The sequence below is a fragment of the Erpetoichthys calabaricus genome, chromosome 9 (genome assembly GCF_900747795.2).
Source record: "Erpetoichthys calabaricus chromosome 9, fErpCal1.3, whole genome shotgun sequence".
NCBI classification, from domain to species: Eukaryota; Metazoa; Chordata; class Cladistia; order Polypteriformes; family Polypteridae; genus Erpetoichthys; species Erpetoichthys calabaricus.
The window spans coordinates 106,261,681-106,284,393 of record NC_041402.2 but is presented as its reverse complement, the minus strand read 5'-3'; the positions used below and the strand labels follow the sequence as shown (position 1 = coordinate 106,284,393).

Here is a 22,713-nt window from a genome sequence, read left to right as displayed (position 1 = left end):
CCTCCTCATCTTCTCTGTTCCCTTCACCAACATGTCCATTGAAATCTGCTCCAATCACCACTTTCTGTCCCTTGGGTACACTGACCATCACTTCATGCAACTCACGCCAGAAATCATCTCTCTCATCCATTGCATAACCCAACTTGCGGGGCATATGCACTAACAACATTCATCATCGCACCTCCACTTTTCAGCTTCATAATCATTACTCTGTCTGACACTCTTTTCACCTCCAAAACACTCTTGACATACTGTTCCTTCAGAATAATCCCTACCCCATTTCTCCTCCCATCCACACCATTATAAAACAATTTGAATCCACCTCCGATCCACCTGGGCTTACTAACCCTCCCATTTAGTCTCTTGCACGCACAATATATCAACCTTCCTTCTCTCCATCATATCAGCTATTATTATTTTCTGTCGATTTATATTTGGGCTTGAGTTTTTACTCATTGACAGCAACATATTTATTGAACGATTTTTTTTTCTTTGGTTATATTCTTGAATAATAAACAATAGCTTAAGTTTGCCAGTGAACATCCAGGCCTCACAGGTGCCTTCTTGAGCATGGAGACCTTGTGGGCGCTGCAAGATTTCAATCCATTACGGCATAGTGTGTTACCAGTAGTGTTCTTGGTGACTGTTGTCCCAACTGCCTTCAGATCATTAACAAGATTCTCCTGTGTAGTTCTGGGCTGATCCCTCACCTCTCTCATGATCATCCTCACCCCATGAGGCAAGATCTTGCATGGAACTCCAGACGGAGGGCAATTGATGGCCATTTTATATTTCTTCCATTTCTGAATAATCACACCACCAGTTGTCACCTTCTCACCAAGCTTCTTGCTGATGGTCTTATAGACCATTCCAGTCATTGTGCAGGTCTACAGTACAATCTTGTCCCTGACGTCCTTTGACAGCTCTTTGGTCTTGACCACTGTGGTGGAGAGGTTGTAATTGAAGATATTGATTATGTGGACAGGTGTGCTTTATACACATAATGAGTTGAGATCAGGAGTATCTGTGATTGGATTGATCGATTAATTGATTGTAATCTGGCACACAGCCAACCTGTGGGAGCCAGAATTCTGGTTGGGTTGTAAGTGATTAAAATGAAACAACCATACATTTTAGAGACTGCTCATTTCTTTGTAAGTGAGCAAACTTACAAATTCAGCAGGGGATCAAATAATTATTTCCTCCATTGCACATGTAAGTCTAACACCTGGTATAAATTTTGGCAAAAGTCAGCGTTTATTTATTTTTTTTAAATTCAGTTTTATTCTGTCAGTGACGTTCATGTGGTACAACAAACCTGCCTCTCCCTCTCTGAGTTGATGCAGTTTATCTCCATTCTTTTCACAACAGCAGCAATGACCACAGTTGGTGCTGCGGTTGATGCCTGCTCAGAACTATTTGTTGCACCAGCAATCAAAGATACGATGCCCTGTAACCACTATCAGACTATCATGCTGTATTTGCACTTTGACAACAAAGACACCTGTGCAGAACTTGTGAAAAAACAACAGATTTGCTGTGATCTTGGACATCTGGCCACGTTTTGTTGAGAACTTTGTTTTGAGTTACAACCCAGGGCAACATATTACTGTTGATGAGCAACTGTTTCCAACCAAGGTCCGTTGTCCTTTCTTGCAATACTTTTCAACCAAATTTGGTATAAAGTTTTGGACTACAGCAGATTTGGAGACAAAGTACATGTGCAATACCACTCCTTATTTAGGAAAAGATCCCAGTCATCCCATGGGAGAAAGACATTCCAAGACGTTGGTCATAAAGGTTATGGAGCTGTTTTCGGACAAAGGCAGAACCATAACAATAGACATCTTCTTCACAACGCTTTCGCTGGCTAATAGACTGCTGCACCGCAACACAACTTTGCTTGACACCATAAATAAAATGGGACAGGAACTTCCACCTGCAGCTAAAGTCACTTTAGTTTGCGAGCTATTCTCCATGCTAGTGTTCAGATCTGGCAGTGCCATGCTGACGGTGTATGAGCTCAAAAAGAAGAAGCCTGTCTGCATTCTCAGTATCATGCACCATAATGCCAAGTATGGGTAATATTGGGGAAAAAAAAAAAGGAAAATAAAAAAAACAAAACATGTTCAAATGACAACTAATGTTCAAATGGCACAGCATTTTCAAATAATGAAGTTTTCATGCATCAATGTGTGTGTCAAGGCTATTATAGTTAACGAAAACTAAAATCAAAACTGAAACTATTATTAAAAAAACATTTTCGTAAACTGAAATAAAATAATTAACAAAATCGAAATGAAAAACTAAAACTAAACGAAACTATTAAAGTAGCTGGAAAGACTAATTGAAATAAAATAATAATTTAATAAAATATTTTTAGTTTTCGTTTTTGAATGAATATTCTTGCCGTTAGTCTTTAACCCTTGTAAGTTTTAACTCTAAAACAGAAAGTCATCCACCACGAGCCGCCCGCATATATTCATCCAGTGAACAGCGGCTGGTGACGAGGGCGGCTGTTCACACAGTATTTGCGGTGACAGAGCAAGCTGAGTGCGGGTGTGTAAAGCGTGAGAAATAGAAAGCGACTTGCGTGCCGCCTTTCTTTGTGCTTGTTGTATATCAAGATGTAATTCAAACGGCTGAAATCAGAATGTGCTGGTCAACAAAACGTTTACCATATGGACAGAAAAATCACGAGTGAGTAACGTTTCAGTTTATTTCTCAGGTGTCTGCTTTTTGTTAACAGCAATTCACCTGCCACTTTGCACAGGAGAAATCGTTGTTACTTTCTCATATACGAAGTATAGTAATCATGAAAAAATTCGACCTCGATATTTTGATGAATCTTGACGTTATAGACTAACCAGTGTCCAACAATACAGTTTTTTGGAATTGTGTGTGTACGCGCACGCATGTATGCGTGTGTCTGTCTGTGTGTATAAACACGATAACTCAAAAACGCAACTAGATAGATGGATGAAATTCGGCATGTGGTTGTTACACCACAATTATAGATCTATATTAACTTTTGGGCCAAATCCATCACCTGGAAGTGGTACTTTACCTGAACACAGACTCTGCAGCTGTATAAATAAAAAAAAATAGAGTATGATTTTTTTCTACTTTTATAATAATTGTTCAATATATGATTAATTTGATTTGTTGTTGATGGTTCCTTAAATGTAAATAATATAAAAATATAATCATTGTCTTGCAGTTTACACCTCAAATATCCATCCCCATATCTGAGTATACACGAAAGTCGAGGGGAGAGCACTCCCGGTTTTTGAAAATAAAACGGCACTGATCAAGAGACTGACTAGGTCATCATACAAGATCAGCATATTGTTGCTGACCAATCACTTTTGCTTTAAAAACATTGTTTAACAATGAATCGATACAAACAAAGGTAGAGAGTCTGACAAGTGATGAAAAACTAAACATATTAATGGGTTTTTGTATTTATTCCATATTTATTAAATTTATATTTTTTAGTTCATATTCACAACTCAAAATACCTGATATTGTGAACGTAATCCATTAGCAGAATTATATTTTAAAATATTTGTCTTCCTTTTTTCAATGTTTTTCTCTCTCAAAATAGATAGTTGAAATTTCATATTCTTTTTGTTCTTAACATTAGCCTTATCATACATATTGCATACCAGGGATTTATCCTGCCTTCAATCCAAACCTGCTGCGGTAGGCTCCAGATTTCCTGCAATCCTACTCTGGATAAACAGGTTTAGGTAATGTATATGTTGTTCTTAATCTCAGATGCTGTCTCTGTTGTTTTATGCCTGTCCGTACTCCTATTACCTACTCATTATGGGTTTACCGTCCTTTATGGTGGTCTATTCAAGACTCACTGCACCTAACCTTGACACTACATGCTTGTTGTTCTTTGTTTCCATCAATATAGCTAGGTGGGGTCTGCACACTCATTCAAGTCTAAGAGCCCTGTTCTTCCTAAGCCCCTGTGATTTTCATGAAAAAATATTTTAAAAATTATAAAATTGTGTAAAATTGTTCATATTCAGTGTCTAGTTTTGATTATGCTTGTTTTTAATCAGACAAAAACAAAACCAGATAGTAAACCAGGCAGTGTAGTAAGCTTCCACTAGCATTAAACTCATATCCAAATTTGTTAAGTGTACAGTTCTGTCTGATTGTGACACAAAACTAACTCCGTAGGTGCTCCATGCCATAATTACTAAAACTAAAACTGAAACTAATATATATAAAAATAAAATAGAAATGTCTTTGTGAAATAAAAACTAAACTAAAACTAAAAATACACGACGAAGAAAAACTAAAACTAAACTGAATTTCCAAGTAAGGTCAGAAAAAATATAGAAATGAAAACTAATATAAAATGGCAAAACTATAATAACCTTGGTGTGTGTGCATGTGTGAGTGGTTACTGGAATATAAAATAAGCACTTTTGCAAAGGTATAATAAAACAAGCGTGCTTGTATTCAAGAATAAAACTGAATAACAAAAAATTAAAGTGACAACAAGATACCAAGAAGACATGATTCACCAGTGTTTGTGTGTCTGGTTATATCCCTTCAGCAATATCTTTAACACCGAGCGTTACAGACTCAAATCAAATGTATGTTATTATATTACAGTAATGATAATAGCAGCACTCTACTCAAAACGAGGAACACCTGGACTTGAACCCGCAACATTTTGATTACAATGCAGCAGTTCTTACCTCTGCACCATCCAAGAAGACATGGTAACTTTCTGTCAATTGACATTTCAGCTTGGTTTTTTTTTTTTAACTCATTGACAGCAACATGTAAATTTAATGATTTTTTTTTTCCTCTGTTATATTCTTGAATAAAGGCGCATGTGTTTGTGTGATATTTATACTAAAGTCTTCACACATTATACAATTCACATCATTATTACTATAACATGGAAAAAGTTTGTTTTAGTTATGTGTTCAACATTTCTTGCTTGATTTCCTGTCATCCAACATTTACCCAGATTGTTGTAGAAACGGAACACACATGAAATGTATGTATTCCAAATAATAATATATTATTTACCCTATACAACTCAAGGCACATCACACTCAGATAAACAGAGATGAGCTGGAAGAACTTTGTGAATGACTTCAGCTGCATCAATGTTGAGGATAGGATAGCAAGCTGCTTGCACTAATTGACACATTTACAAAACAAAGACACTGATAAGAGGTGTGAAGGAATTTAAGGAGGCCTGGCATTATGACTCTTTTCGTAGGCTTTATGGTTTCTAGTGTTAATGCTCCAAACCACTGTCCTACAATTTCCAGAAATCCTAGAGCAATGCTGCTAAAAATCCATGTCCCCTGATGGTCTTGGAGCTATCCAAGCACTGCAAAATATGTACAACTCAAAAAACTAGTCCAGTGGGAGCCAAGTTGTATCACAGAGATGGACAGACATGATTTTTACAGCTTTATTTCTATTACAGATTTTTTCAAAAAAGTTATATTAGAACATTATGTTGTATCAACATTATTCCAGGTGCTACATATACAACACATGTGCAGTGCCTGTACATTTTGTGTGTGTTTTTTTTTTTTTTTAATTGTTTTATTATCAACATTTTTATTTTTTCTTATAGTGCTTGTGTAGTGGTATTAAATTGAAACATTAAATACTGCAGCTTTAAAACAAACGCAGTCCAGTAATCTGCATTAGATATGCATAAGAAACACTTAAAATGCTGTCATTATCAAATTTTCTTTTTTCCCCAGCTATGCTTTTTTGTTTCTCCTAGAGAATTCATGAGTCTTTACTCACATTGCTTCACAAATGAAAAAACTGAATTGCAGTCTTTAGGCATCTATAACATTCTTTATATTTATTTACAATACTTTAATTTAGAGCACCTTATAAATCCTGCAGGAAACCAACTGAGTGTAATATTATAGGTTTTGCAACTACTGAGGACTTCTCTATACTTTATGATGGTGTCTTAAATGTTTCCCTCAGATGTGAAGACTTTTGTGCTCAGTAAGAAAAAAAACAAAGTTTTAAATACGGCTATATTTTGTTTTTCCCCCCATTTTGCTATTATTGAAGAAAGGCACAAACTATTTAAACATTTTACTAAGAAATTTTAATTGATGAACTTTTAATGAGAAAAGGTAATGAAAGGTAATGAAAATTCCAATACTAGTTGAGTGTCAATTACCCCTATGCCCTATTATTCTGTCTTCTTTTTTGAAAGCCACAGTATGGTTACCCTAGTAAACTACATGTCAATTATGTAGCACTGAACTATTATATGGCTTGTTTTGTATGCAGAATAACTAATCTCAAGCCAGAAATGTTACATGCCTGTATAAGGTATGAAAAATGCTAACTGTTTAAAATGAGAAGTAATGTTTTACAGCTACAACTACATTGTGGATCAAGTCGTGTTCTCTTTACAAACTCAATAGGACAGCTTACCATGCAACAGTTGCAAATAACCATATTAAGTAGGATTTCTATAACATTTGTGTAGAAAATCTCCAGAGTTTATTGCTTGTCCTTGTAATAAATGCTTTGGAAACTAGAAGACAAAAATTGGAATTTTTTTTTTTTTTTTTACTCAAGAACACAGACTACTGTACATATATGAATTACCTGTACTCTTTTCATAGGATGTTCTAACTGATTACAAAAATGCACCAATAGCACTCAAAACTTGGTGTGATTAGATTTTTCATAAAAATGTTAAGTACAAACAGTTAACTTACATTCTAATATTTTTTAATTAAGAGTTCTGTAAATTATGAGTTAGTTTACAATCTAATCTAAGGAATTTGGATATTGCTCCACTGGGATAAAGTATTTAAAAAACAAGTGTTCTGATTTTTAGATGCATTCTCATATAAAGTAGCTACTGTGATGTCTGTATGAAACAACTCTTTCGCAGTTTTGCTGAAATTTGACACATTTGTTCTTCGAGAAAATTTGGCAGGACAGTTAAAATTTTCATTAAGTTATCTTAAGTAATGCGTGCTGTACAAAAGGTTTGAAATGTTAAAATCTCCTATTGAACAGCACTAAATAAAGTAACATTCTGTGCAACTTCAATTATGGATTAGTTTACTGTTTCAAATTTACCTTGACAGCAGTTCTTTTACTAGTCTGTTCCGATCCCCAGCAGAAGCTAATCAAATGCCATCCGCTCAAACACTAGCTCCTTTCCCCTACTGCTTGATATTAAGTTATATGTAAAACTGTACTATCTACACATTACCTTTACACAGAACAGACATCATCAACCTGGAGCTAAAAGTCACATACCTTCTACAACTAACAATAGCAGATCAATCAATGCCATTTTTACATCACTTGATTTGATGTTCTGTTAAAGCTACTGAGCAATCACAACCGTACATGGGCTAGACTTTTTACAACATGAAATGGTAAAGTGATGTTAAAAAGCATATAGTTAAAGTAGTCTACTAATTTATGTAGCTGCATATATCATATGAATATAACTGGTTGCAAAAATGTTTAAACAAATATGTTATATCTCATTGATGAAGCAGTGGGGAAAAAATGAAAAATGCACCAACTTTCAAAACAGTTAACTAAGTCTCTGAATGCACCTGAATGTGTGTACATTTTCCATCTTATTTTATACACCAGTTTTAGTGGTGGGTCCACTTTGGCCTTAAGAATAGGCTCTGTTCTTTAAGACGCTTTACAGCATTTTAAAACATACCTCTCTTATCAATGTATATGCAATTCATAATTCAGTGTACAAATGAGTGTTCAATATACTGGATTATAACATTCAGTAGATGGGTTGCGTTTGGAAAGACGAAAGAAATAACAACATGGACTCACTTCCAGTCCCGGGATATAAAGTACTGCAACTCAAGAAGGCGATGCTCACAATCTTCCACCATCTTTTCAGTGTAAAGATGCTCCATCAGACATGATAGAATCCTACAAAGAGGTAATAAACACATAAGCATGTCAAATATTCATAACAAAAAGAAAGGTATTCATTTTCCAAACCTGCTTTCAATAGTGCGTCTCAGGTGCCTTGGGCTAAAAGTAGGAATCTAACCTGAATTGAACTGCAACACAGGGTTAAAATACAGTATATATTTTTTAAAATGTGCATGTTTGATCTGAATCAAATGAAGTTTTTAGCCATTCTGATGTTTCACTTCATCACAAAATATCCTTTTACTCATGTAAGGTAATATTTTATCTTAAACAGACTGAACTCAGGACAGGCAATTTGGATGGATATCTGATATGATATATGTAATAAACACTGCAAAAACATTTTCTTTAATTTATAAAAGTAGTGTGATCTAAATATAAAGTATTAAATTTGTAAGACAAAGTGTGGCAAACTGAATCAATCACAACTGGCTCAATTTGCTAATATAAACAAGAGCAACATTTTTAGAGAAAACAGCAGTACCATGCTAATTCACTTGTTGTCAACTGATAAAAATTAAAGAAAACTTATTTACAATTTGCAGATGTTCTAATACAGAAGTAATGTTATTTTCCTAAAGTATAGTCACAAGACAGGAACAAAGATCATGAGGTAAATAAGATTGATAACACATAATATCATAAATACATAAATATCTTTTCAAAAGGACACTCAAGATCTTACTGGAGACTGAGCAAGATGCAAGGCTGGGACCACACTTGAACCAATTCCTTTTACAAAAAATTTACTTAACTTTATATTCAGATCACTATGTGTTGAGGAAATCTCAAAGTATGCACAACATTAACATGGATTGTATATGAAGTATTTATCAGGCATATTCTAATGACAAGTATGTGATTACCAAAGTTTGCCTAGCATCATAAGCAACAGGGGTAGGGTACTTGTCAAACACATAACAGTGTGTCCAAGAGGACAGATCAAGATAGGCAGCAGTCAGGATTGAGGATACATGTTGTCCTAGCAAATTAGAGTCTGTTGTCATAGTTTTGCAGACAGTATAAAGAAACACTTACATGGGATCTCCATTACGTATATGTTTGCAGGCTGTCTGAATAACAGATTCACAAGCTTCATTCAGGGCACGATCAATTCTGTAATCAGCACCAGGATCAGTCTCCTGGATAAGTGTTTGTAACTAGTAGTGTTAGGAAAAGGGAAGTTGGAGTGGTAGAGGATAGACAGAGAGAGAGAGATAAAACAAACTATTAATATAAACATATATTTTACATCTTTACATCTTACATCTTGCCTGAAGAAGGGGCCTGAGTTGCCTCGAAAGCTTGCATATTGTAATCTTTTTAGTTAGCCAATAAAAGGTGTCATTTTGCTTGGCTTTTCTCTATAAACATATATTAAGTTTGGTTACAAACCTCAAAACATTAATTTACTAATGCAAACAAAAGCATGCAGTTACTATCGCCAGACTTTTTTGTTTACACTATCTAGTATTATTTCTTTGTGAGTTCTTCTAGATAGCAATATGTGAGATATTTTAACCTTTTCAACTGACATTTCAGGTACAGTAAAGGCTTGATTATCCGTCAGAGGTCAGAACAGAGGTCGTGATGGCTAAGAGAAAAGATGGAAAATAGAACAGCTGCTTTAAAAAAGGATATACAGTAGATTAGTTTAGCGAATAGTTGTATTTATTTACAAAAGTATATTAACAAAATAAAGTATAGTATTAACAAACATTCTAATGACCAGCGAAATAAGCAAATACAACTCAGAGGTACTGGACTCTTCGTTCCATAACGAATGGTGCTCTGTCTTATACTCTTATCTGGGTTATGGAGCACAGCTCCAAAACAATAAAAGAAAGCTTTTCCTACCAATCAGTTTTATCGCCTACCACTTATGTTTTTTTCCTCTATACCACAAACACTCCTGCTTATAGCCTCCTGACTCCCAAATCAAAATTTACTTCCACTACACCTTCCTTTTTCTCCTAACGTCTCCTATCACTCATCTCCTAAGAGGCGTGTCGGCCCCTTACAGAACAGAAGCCCTTCACCCAGTCCCATTACTTACAGCATTCATTCCACCCTTTCTAGTCCCGCACAATACACAAGCTGCCTGAAACTCGTAATATATTAACAAAACATAACAGAATTTAAAGATAAAATTACAATACAGAGAAAATTAACATTAATGCAGAAAAACATTACTGTCTGTGATTTCAATTTTCAAGAATTTTTTCAGTTTTGTTGAAATCGAACTTTATATTATTCACTGTTGATCTTTCTACTCCATAAATTGAAGCAATGCTTAAAGCACTTTTGCGTTTCGTAAACGTTTAATAATTTCATGTTTTTGTGACAATTTCAACACCATATGTATATGTTTATCAGCCATAACAATGTATAGTAGATTAATTATAACAGAAGAGACAAGCTATGAAATGCCATTAAAACTGAAGGTACGTAACTGACACTGATTTCATTGTGGAATGACACATGTTGCTGGGGACGAATACTACCCACTAGCATAAGGGAGAGTTGTTCCAATGTGCACAGCTTGCAGTGTACTGCATGGCAGTAGTACATTTTATTACAGTACATTATTATTAGGGGAAATCAAGGTTTTACTGTAACACCTTTTAGCCTGAAAGTCTTGCCAACCTAAACAGGAGTGCAGTGTATTCTGAACAAGTTAAAATGTAAAGCAGGATTCAGAGTATTTTACATAGAAAGTGAGGCAAGGTCTTACTTAGAATGTTTTCTGCAGACAGTCTGTTTGCAGCTTTAAGCAACTTTTTGATTTCTATGAGAAATTACCTTGGGTTAGTATTATAACTCAGTGTTATCTTCTTTGTTATAAGAAACTGTAAACATGTCAGCTACCCTGCTAGCACAAAGATAGCCAGGTGTGTGCACTTTATATGAGAAGGGAGAGAAGAAATCTGTAGCCTTTAATTAGACTTTTACAAAAGTAGTTTTTTTTAGTTTAGTTGCTACTTTTGACACTTTTGTGAAGCTCGGCTCAGTGTAAAAAGGGACACTTGCTAAGGAGCCTCTCAACAGAAATGGCCACTTTCATGGAGCTCTGTTGCTTAGTTCCTGGGACCGTTGGAAAAGCTCTCTCTCTAACAAGAAACCTTTCTTTTATTCCCAATTAATGATATAATTTGTAACTAATGACCTGAAGCACATTGCAGCTCTTGCCAATATGAAGATATTAGCCAGGTTTCATAATTTTTATTTGCAGCAATTGGTTTTAAAGAAAATAAATATAATTTTTAAGTAAAGGCTTAAATCAGCGTCTCTGTCCATTATATAACTGCAGTCACTTAAATTCACAAAATAATGCTCTTCTGAGGCCCTCTATTGGTGGTTTACTGGGCTGAAATAAAAGACTGAAAGTAAAACAAAGCCCTAGGCAGCAAGCTGCCTGCCATTAGAAGTCACACAGGTTGAATATGCAGGGTACAATATGAACACTGAGACAGGTTAGAGGTTACAGGTAACAGTTGTCCAGCTGTTTCAACATTTCCTCCTATTCTCCAATAGTAAAAGAACCTAAGAGGTTAGTTGGCACCTTTTGTGTTAGGGGACACACCAGTATCAATTCAGAATAATCTCTGAAAAAATTAAGACAACAAAATAAGTATTTATCAAATTCTTCAAAGGTTTGCAGCACTCCACACATTCCAATCAGCACAGAGCAAAGGAAAGTAAGCAGCCTTGAATGTGTTGCCAATCCTTTAGATCAGGGGTCCCCAACCACCGGTCCGCGACCCACTACCGGGCTGCAGCCGTCTGACAGCCGGACCGCGAGAGAACTGCCGGCAACGGAGACTCACTCAGACTTTTCAGAACACTTGGCGGGCGGGGCTTTGTAGCGGCGCAGAGAGAGGAGAGAGACCGAGGTCAGAGAGTATTACAACAAAGTATTGTTACGGCCCCGATAGTTTCCCAATATGACACGAGTCTATAGAAATCGCGTTACTACGAAGTACATTCAGCAAATGCTTTCATTACAACGAAGTGACCTTGAAATGCCTGAATGAATCATCCACAGAGCAGTTAGATCTGTGGTCGCAGCTCAGATGTGCACGTTTGCACAACGATCCCCAAACAGAAACATTGTAAAAAAAAATCTCTTTCTTCAAACTTTCCTCGTACTGTTTTTTTTTTTTTTGATGTTTTTGTTTTCTGTGGTTTTCAGTGATACCTTTTGCTTATTGCTTGTCAACATTTGAAAAACATCCATTGGAATTTAACTCATTGTCACCCTCCTATAGAAATGGCAGACACGAAAAAAACGATAACAGTGTTAATGTTTGTGATGTGCAATCTGTTGGAATGGCAAATGCAAAGCATATGTCTTTGTTATATGCAAAAAAGAAGAAAATCTCGGGTTGCAAACTTATGCGAACTGCTTAATAATAATAGAAATGTTATGTAAATTGTGTATAAAACTGCACCCTTATTGAAGGATGCCTGTGCGCACCCTTATTGAAGGATACCGTCTTGTACGTCCGCTGGCTTGTACGTCCGTAATATACCTTTAATTTTCTCTGCCGGTAATTCAGGTGTGCGCGTCGGTAATATGCCTTTAATCTCATCTGACAGTAATACTGGCTTGTATGTGGCTGTAATATGCGTCACTGTATTGTGTACCTTTAATTTCCTCTCGCAGTAATACTGGTTTGTATTTCCGTAAAATGCCTCTAACTTTCTCTGACAGTAATATCGCGAGTCGCACCGTGCCCCGCGCATGCGCACTTCATCAGAAGACACCCACACACGGACACCTGGACGCACATAGGGATTTTATATATATATAGATGGTACCATAATCCATGTGCTATCTGGAACATGGTAATTATACATTATAAATTTTCCTTAAGAAACCAAACTGTTTAATATATTGAAAAAACAAAAACAAAAAATGAATAAAAATAACAAAATACTTGCATGAAAGCATGTTTAAATTCCATATATCATATTACAAATGCACTTAATTTTAAAAAAACACATTCTTGCATAATCAATGCTTGGAGTTTGTCAGAATTTGTGGGTTTCTGTTTGTCCACCCGCCTCTTGAGGATTGACCACAAGTTCTCAATGTGAATAAGGTCTGGTGACTTTCCTGGCCATGGACCCAAAATTTCAATGTTTTGTTCCCCAAGCCACTTAGTTATCACATTTGCCTTATGGCACAGTGCTCCATCATGCTGGAAAAGGAATTGTTCTTCACCAAACTGTTCTTGGACGGTTGGGAGAAGTTGCTCTCGGAGGATGTTTTGGTACCATTCTTTATGCACGGCTGTGTTCTTGGGCAAAATTGTGAGTGAGCCCACTTCCTTGGCTGAGAAGCAACCCCATACATGAATGGTCTCAGGATGCTTTAATGTTGGCATGACATAGGACTGATGGTAGAGCTCACCTTTTCTTCTTCGGGCAATCTTTTTTCCGGATGCCCCAAACAATTCGAAAGGGGATTCATCAGAGAAAATGCCTTTACCCCAGTCCTCAGTAGTACAATCCCTGTACCTTTTGCAGAATATCAGTTTGTCCCTGATGTTTTTCTTAGAGAGAAGTGGCCTTTGCTGCCCTTTTTTACACCAGGTCATCCTCCAAAAGTCTTTGCCTCACTGTGTGTGTAGATGTGCTCACACCCGTCTGCTTCCATTCCTGAGCAAGCTCTGCATTGGTGGTGCCCAGATCCTGAGCCATGAATAAAGAATGGTACCAAAACATCCTCCAAGAGCAACTTCTCCCAACCATCCAAGAACAGTTTGGTGACGAACAATGCCTCTTTCCAGCATGATGGAGCACTTCGCCATAAGGCAAATGTGATACCTAAGTGACTCGGGGAACAAAACATCGAAATTTGGGTCCATGGCCAGGAAAGACCTCAAACCTTAATCCCATTGAGAACTTGTGGTCAATCCTCAAGAGGCAGGTGGACAAACAAAAACCCACAAATTCTGACAAACTCCGGCATTGACTATGCAAGAATGGACTGCCATCAGTCAGGATTTGGCCCAAAGACAAGGTGTGGGTAGCCCATATAGTTGGGGGATGCAAGGAACAACAGTTCATTAGAATTAGTCCTGTAAAAGTGCTTGAGGTCTTGGGAATAGCTAAAAGAATGCACACTGGAGGGGGATGGAGAGTGACAGACCAAGTCTGTTTGTGTGTGGGTAATCCTGCAAGAGAAGGAACTCATTTATGGAGATTCCCTTTTGCAGCCCTCACTGGAAGGGAAAGGGAGCGGTACAGGGGATTGGCCACAGTGATTCCTTAACCATATAAAATTCAGAGTGTTAGACTCATTCTAGCACCTTACTGCCTGCATTCACTAGCGAGACATACAGTGCAAGAGTTTGGGAGAGAGGAAGGAGTCCTAGACAGAGTGTGGATTTTCTTAGTGCAACAAATTTGTAAATTTAATAATCTTTTCCACCCCCAACTACCCCCACCACTGTTGTTGCTCCAAACCAAAATCAAGATGGAGGAGGAGACAGATAGCTTTTGTGTGTGTGTGTGTGTGCGCACGTGCATTCGTTTGCATAAAGTACTGGTTTGCTGCCATTGATATGCTTATTAAAGCAACACCAGGGAGTGGAGAGAACACCACCAATGTAGGGGAGGTACAGGGATTTTAAACTCTCCTAGGTATATGTAGTGGCAAACAGGAAGATATAATTGCAAGGTGCAGGATCTGGATAATCTCTAGTCCGAAGAACTGAGAGGAAAGGTAACCAGAGTGCAGAGGATCCAGACCCCAGCTCCAGATGTATAAGGAGGGTAGGATAGGTGTCATACTGGGTGATGGAAGAGATCTCTGTGCAGAGTCAGAGACAGGAGCTGAAGATAGGAGGTGGCTGTTTTTGTTTCTCTGAGGCTACTGGTGGCCAAATTGCAGGAATTGTGTGTGTAGCGGTTACAGCCAGGTAAGCACACCATTAACAAGCTAACTGACTGTATTGTCCTTGAACAGTTGTTACAGAGACTTGAAGTTCAAATCCAGACCTGGTTGGTGCGGAGCAGGCCAGCACCTGCACAGGAAGTCATGGAGTCGATTGCGGAGATCCTGGCAGCCCAGCAAAGGACTAACTCACAAGAGACTGCAGTCATGAGTGGGACCAGGAGGTATGCTGGTGAAAGATAGGGGTCGAAGGGTCAGATGTGTGGAAAAGGCTCCTTACGTCTCTGAAAAGAAGGGGATGGTATGTTGCTTTGGCTATAACCAGAAGGGCCACATTCAAAGGTTTTGTCCAAACAGGCAGTCTATCATCTAGACTTTTGTTGTTTTTATTCTTATTTCTTTCATGAAACAACAGTGACTTTACTTTTACCTTTTTGTCACTATAAATAAAGAATAACTTTTTTCACTTTTATAATTGGTGTAGTGTCTTGTTATCTCTCATCTACTGATGTTTGGCTTACAAATTACAAGATGCTCAAAGGAACTATGCAGAACTAAAGGCACAGGGCATCACAAGTGTGCACTGCAGATACTGTGGGCATAAGCATCTAATTGTTAAATTAATACTTATAAAGCTAATAGTAATATTGACTTAAAATATAAAGAATCAACATAACTTTATTGTCAAAGAAGCTATGTGCTTTCATCTGATGATTATACAATACAGGCTTTTTTTTTTTAAAAGTATTAATGAATGAATAAATGGATCAGCGACCATGCCAGGAGACACATTACAAATGTAGTGATCCGAGTGTAAAGAGAACAGCTCTGGAAGGAGGTTCATTTGCAGTGTTTTCACAGACCCAATGTTGTATGCAAATGTGAGAATGGGTTTTCTTGGTGGACATGGAAGGACTAGTACTTTAATACCTGGCCATGAATAAGATGCATTTTTGAAAAAAACTAATGATTTCAGCACAGCTATATTAAAATGTTGGCACACATACTGTAATAACATACAAGGTCTTACAACAGATGTGTATGCAAGCAAAGAAAGCTGTATATGTATTCTTGATATTGCATTCTTTGCCAGTACACCCTTTCTATGCATTGTAATCTTTTCACTCATTGGAATACAAAGTATTCGGAGTGGTGGCTCTGAGGCTAGGGATATGCCCTGGCAAGCGGAAGGTTGCCGGTTCGAATCCCGTAAACGCCAAAAGGTACTCTGCTCTGTTGGGCCCTTCAGCAAGGTCCTTAACCTGCAATTGCTGAGCGCTTTGAGTAATGAGAAAAGCGCTATATAAATGCAAAGAATTATTAAAGTACACAGCCAGCATCAATTTTACATTTAGTGCGCTCAAGCCCACAATGTGCCATGTCATGTGTTTTCCTTTCCCCATATACTGTAATTAGTTTTGGCCATGTACTACATACAGTATACTAACAGTTTTGCTGCTCTCAAACACTTGACAGGCTTTGATGCTGGCAGCATATGCTGTATTCTAAATTGCATGAAATCCTTATATAGGAGCTGGCACAATGTGGATGGAGAGCAGTGAGTGCAAAGCACAGCACTGTAAGGCAACTTTGTCATGTTTCTACAGAAAGTGCATGCCAGACAATGTAAGATGTATGAAAATAAACAGTCAGCTTTCTTTGAATGTGTATATATCTGCTGCAAAACCTTGTGTTTTAAGATTTAACACATGTAATTATGTGCATATGTGATTCAGTACATGCATCTGAATTTCAATACCACTGCACTCAAATCATTTTTTTCTGAAAGGTTCCTCATTTATGCCCAAGTACCACATTGCATCAGTCCTATTTTGACAAAGAATGTACACTGTTCATTGTCACATTTGCATACATTGTAGTGTCTGCTGTGTGGATGCAGTGAAAGTAAGCCTATTCACTTATAGTTTGCTCTGTCTACAAAGTGCCACCTTGCATATTGTTCTTTTCTCCAGTTCATACTGATGCTGGTGGTGTATGTTGTATTTTCAACTTTGGTGAAAACATTTTCACGGAATTTCAGATGAGCTTCTATATGTTTTTTACTGAAATAGCTGGAGCAGCAAAAGTTTTCAGATTAACATTATTTTAGTACATGTACTGAAAAGAAACAACTAATTATTGGTGGTATTTTTCTGCGATTATTGTCTAGAGGAAAAAGAGAGAGAGAGAGAGAGAGCGAGCGACAGAGACAGAGAGAGACATTTCAGCAGCTAGAGTGTTTTTTTAAAGGTGAATAGAATATGTAAATATTGTCAAGTTTGTGTTGCAGGAGAGAGATAGCAATTCACACCTGGGTACCAACATTCAATGGTGTTGCTTGTGGTGGTAATATCTTTTTTTTTTTCTCTTTATACACAAAAAAAACCCATAAGTACTCAATCATTATCAGAGTACAATTTTAGATTTAAAACAATGGCATTTGCAGTGTAGTTCTTTAGGAAAAGTTAAGAAAGGAAAGAAGCATAACCCACACACAGATGAAATAATTCAAGTTTAAAAACAGAGCTAAGCAGCTGCAGTGCTTCTAGTATGGAACCACAACAGGTTCTAGCAGAAGAATCATACAACTGGTCAGACAGCTTTTCACACAGCTTATAAAGGGCCAGAAATGTACATTCAATTTAGAAAAGGTGCAGCACTCCCACCAAAAAAAAAGTTTATGCATTACAGTTCTGTGTAAAAGTAAAGCACCTTTGACAAACTAAATTACCAGCCAGAAAAGAGGCATAGGAAAGCCTTTTATCTGCATAAAAACTATCAGTTTGCTCCAGAGTAACATGTGAGGCCTCTTTCAAAAGCACACGATTTCAGCTACCTTACTGGCAAAAAGATGTCAATCATTTTAACATGAAAAAACAGTATTGAGTTGATGAGAAGCATAAGTTGCTGTGCATTTATTTACAAATACATTTTCTTTCAATTTATTGAGGCACATCAGAAAGCTAATATTGCGTCTTTTCAAAAGCCCACAGACTGGGCATTTCATAAAACAGGTTGAAATAATGACCTGTTAATTACTCTGATAAGAAAACAGATGCTCAATTAGGGACTAATGCTTATTTCCATAAGTGCTCCATCAAACAATGGCTGTGGCATAGAAAAATAATTATAAGGACATTGGAAGTGAACATTATACAGTTTTTTTTACTAGATAAACAGCTGACCTTTGAAATAAAAACTATCTTAGTTACGTTGTGAAAGCTTGGAGTAGGCTGTGCAGTGGCCATTTTGGCAGGCTGTGAAGACAATGGGGAAATGTAGAAAAACATGGAACACAGCATTTTAACAAAAAATGTGAAATTCAACTGTAACAGTAAATAAGAGACTTTATGCATTCTCTGTAAAACCTCCCTTATTATTAGTCCTGGGGATGATGAATGGAACTGTTTAGCATGTACGCTGTTACTGCTCATTTCCTTACCATCATTATGCATAAAAGTCAGGGAAGTAGTTTTGAAGAGTTTCAACATCATAAAATCAATGAAGATTGTACTGATACAAATGCATAAATACAGACCACATATCCATGCCCGATAATATCAGTTGGGTCCTACCTGACTGATGACAATGTGACATTTGTAAAGAATACATATATAGTGCTTTAATCAATAGAAATTTGCACCAAACACTTTGTTTTCTTCTTGAAAATAATACTAGAATGGTTATTTCAAACATTTAATGATTTGACTCACACTATAATCAATTCTAGCCTCCAGTTAAAATGACCTAAAACAGACAATATTCATTTTACTTACTGCCTGCTGGCAAACAGCACCAAGGTTACCCTTCTCCCCTCTGCCAACTCTCATGAGGCAATGAAGAGTGCGCCCCTTGCGGTGAAGGCCAGAACAATGGTGCTCAATTTCACCACGGCAATTCAGGACTATCTCCGGGCTCAGTGAGAAGTCTTCCATTAACATTCTTCGATAATCCAGCATTTCTCCTTGACACTCACCACTGACTGTCCGACCTGAGAAATCAGCAGGAACACTTTCATTACTCATTTCAAGGATTAAACAAAAATGCAACAACAGAATTCCATTCAGGTTTTATAAAATGCCCATAAATAGTCACAGAATGTAATATGCAATTCCTCAAAGATTACTAAAAGCAATAAACGACCTCCTCTTTAGAAAAGTATGCAAAAATCAGCATTTTCCAAACAAAACTAAAGAATACAGAGTTTAAACCACCTGAGGACTTTGAATTTTTTCTACGGAGTAAGTTTTGCTTGTGGAGAATTTCATTCCTTTTTTTTGCAGTGCATTTATAAACTAAATAAAGATTATAATTTTAATCTGAACTGTTAAGCATTTCTTGGAGCTAGGCACATATTCATTTGAAAATGCAAAAAAACCAAAACTTATAGATTTAACAATTGAAAGACTCCAAATAAGAGGAAAACAGCAAGGTTCAAATTCAAACTACGGCATAGTTCTACTACCACTACTATACTACAATGTATTATACCGATGTCACTAGTGTGTGTAAGTATTAATTTTTTTTATTTATAAAAAAAAAAATTGAATGAAAAAAAATTGAGTGGTCAAATGACTTTCTTTTCTTTTTTTAAATGAACCCAAAGAGACTATCCATTCTGTTACTTTTTTATCCACAAGAAGGAGTAGGTGATACTATACTGAGCAAATCCAAGAAAATAATTTTTTAAATGTAGTTACCTGATAAGTTCGTATTTATTTGCATGTGAAAATATTTAACAATGATATAGTAATAAGAAGTTACAAGAATTTCTTAGATTTTCCAAAAACGTAGTGATATCTTGTGCAACTAGAAAAACAAACCTCTTAAGCCAAGTCAATAAGTGTTTTTAATAAATTCAATTAATTCAAATAAAGCTGCAGTATTGGATGGGTGCACATCACATACAGCTTTAAGCGCAAATGAAAAATGAGAAAATAGTAAAATAACTTGTACACTTGCGTGCTTTTATGTATACATGTAACTTGTATGTTTTAAATGTATGTATATGTATGTATATGTATTCATATATGTATACAGAAACACACACACATATACATACAGTTAGGTCCATAAATATTTGGACAGAGACAACTTTTTTCTAATTTTGGTTCTGTACATTACCACAATGAATTTTAAATGAAACAACTCAGATGCAGTTGAAGTGCAGACTTTCAGCTTTAATTCAGTGGGGTGAATAAAACGATTGCATAAAAATGTGAGGCAACTAAAGCATTTTTTTTAACACAATCCCATCATTTCAGGAGCTCAAAAGTAATTGGACAATTGACTCAAAGGCTATTTCATGGGCAGGTGTGGGCAAGTCCGTCGTTATGTCATTATCAATTAAGCAGATAAAAGGCCTGGAGTTGATTTGAGGTGTGGTGCTTGCATGTGGAAGATTTTGCTGTGAACAGATAACATGCAGTCAAAGGAGCTCTCCATGCAGGTGAAGGAAGCCATCCTTAAGCTGCAAAAACAGAAAAAACCCATCCGAGAAATTGCTACATTACGAGTGGCAAAATCTACAGTTTGGTACATCCTGAGAAAGAAAGAAAGCACTGGTGAACTCAGCAACGCAAAAAGACCTGGACATCCACGGAAGACAACAGTGGTGGATGATCGCAGAATCATTTCCATGGTGAAGACATTAATTTTTCTGAATAATGTGGCCAGTTCAATGCATTAAAAAAATATAGATGCATCCAGGGCAGCCAACAAGGCGATCATCTCAGGCAGTACCTTGGTCTGGGCTGCATTTTCATATACAGGTAAAATTCCATTATAACGAATATCTTTACAACGAAATTTTCCTTACAACGAAGTATTTTTATGGTCCCAACAGCTTCCCCATATGACACAAGTCTATAGAAATCTCGTTACTATGAAGTACATTCAGCAGATACTTTCATTACAACAAAGTGCACAAAAGACCTTGAAATGCCTGAATGAATCATCCACAGAGCAGTTAGTTCTGTGACCGCAGCTCAGTTGTGCACAACAATCCCCAACACTAATTTTTTTTTTCTTTCTTCAAACTTTCCTCATACTTTTTTTTTGCCTTTTTTGTTTCCTGCGGTCTTCAATGATACCTTTTACTTATTGCTCGTCAACATTTGAAAAACATCCACTGGAATTTAACACATTGTCACACTCCTACAGAAATGGCAGACACGGAAAAACGGTAACAGTTCATATTAGAAAAAAAAACATTTTTTTGCAGCTCTCGATTGCTGCAAAAAGAAAAAAGACGTTGCCAGTGAATTTGGAATTTCGCCATCGACACTGTCAACTTTCTTGAAAGACAGAGCAAAAAAGCTGAAATCTCGGGTTGCAAACGTATGTGAACTGCTGCATTTGAAGACGTCGAAAAAGCGGTTCTTATGTGGTTCAGTGATGCTCGTTAAAGAAACATTCCTATTAATGCAGCACTCATTCAAGAAAATGTGAGGTTTGTAAACTCTCTTGGGACCTCCCCCAACTAGACAGCAAGCCAAACAGCATCCCGAAGCGAGATCTCCGCATCTATACGGGGCAACTGCAGGCTCAGAGATATGCTGCATCTCTCCGCCAAAGTAAACAGAAAAGATCTCGATGGGTGATGCAAGGTTAGGAGCACATAAACTGTAAATGCAGATACTGTAACAGGATTACTTGATCACTGACCTGGCCACGATCCTGCCTGACTGCTATATCTGTGTATAGCAGAGTGGCAGATCACGCTACAATAAAGAACTGTGCCGTTCCTGTTTCAAGCTGAATAAAGCTGGTTTGCTAAAGTACTGAGACTAAGCCTCGTGTCTTGGGGTGCAAGACAGGGACTTATAGCGCAACCCCAATCTTTTATGATTTGCTTCTGTGGTGCTTCACTGCAGTAATGTGAGCCTCCTATTGCCCTGCCCCAGCAATGGACAAACAATCTTCCACAGACGCTGCAATTGCGCTTTAGGACGCACTTCAGCATGTCGTTCCCGTTGGATGGGGAGTGGGGGGTTTCAAAAGAGTACAGAAACCTCACCATATGTAGAAGAAATAATGATTTGGCTCCTGACTGATAACTGTGCTGCCCACAGCATGCTTCCACATTCAGAAAATGTTCGCTTTGAATACCTCCCACCCAATTGCACGGCAGCACTTCAACCATTGGATTTGAGCATCATTAGCACCCTGAAAGTGTATTATCGCAAGTAAATGCCGAGAAAAATTCTCATCAGCATAACTTGTAGGGAAGGCGGCACGGTGGCGCAGTGGGTAGCGCTGTTGCCTTGCAGTTGGGAGACCTGGGTTCGCTTCCCGGGTCCTCCCTGCGTGGAGTTTGCATGTTCTCCCTGTGTCTGCATGGGTTTCCTCCCACAGTCCAAAGAAATGCTGGTTAGGTGGATTGGAGATTCTAAATTGGCCCTAGTGTATGCTTGGTGTGTGGGTGGGTGTGTTTGTGTGTCCTGCGGTGGGTTGGCACCCTGCCTGGAATTAGTTCCTGCCTTGTGCCCTGTGTTGGCTGGGATTGGCTCCAGCATATTATATATATATATATATATATATATATATATATATATATATATATATATATATACACATACACATACATATATATATATATATATACACATACATATATATATATATATATATATATATATATATATACACATACATACATATATATATATATATATATACATACATATATACATACATATATACACATACATACATATATATATATATATATATATACACACATACATATATATATATATATATATATACACACATACATATATATATATATATATACACACATACATATATATATATATATATACACACATACATATATACATATATAT

At 37.0% G+C, this 22,713-nt stretch overlaps 1 protein-coding gene across 1 annotated transcript in view; it reads right to left on the bottom strand.

The window, feature by feature from the left end:
* glg1a (golgi glycoprotein 1a) overlaps positions 1-22,713 on the bottom strand; it is a 314,175-nt gene that overhangs the window by 128,318 nt on the left and 163,144 nt on the right. Inside the window, exons 9-11 of the mRNA XM_051931535.1 lie at positions 18,640-18,854; positions 8,998-9,119; positions 7,852-7,953 (exon numbers count right to left, since the gene is read on the bottom strand). Of these exons, the coding sequence (XP_051787495.1) occupies positions 7,852-7,953; positions 8,998-9,119; positions 18,640-18,854 (439 nt within the window). The remainder of the gene's footprint in view (positions 1-7,851; positions 7,954-8,997; positions 9,120-18,639; positions 18,855-22,713) is intronic.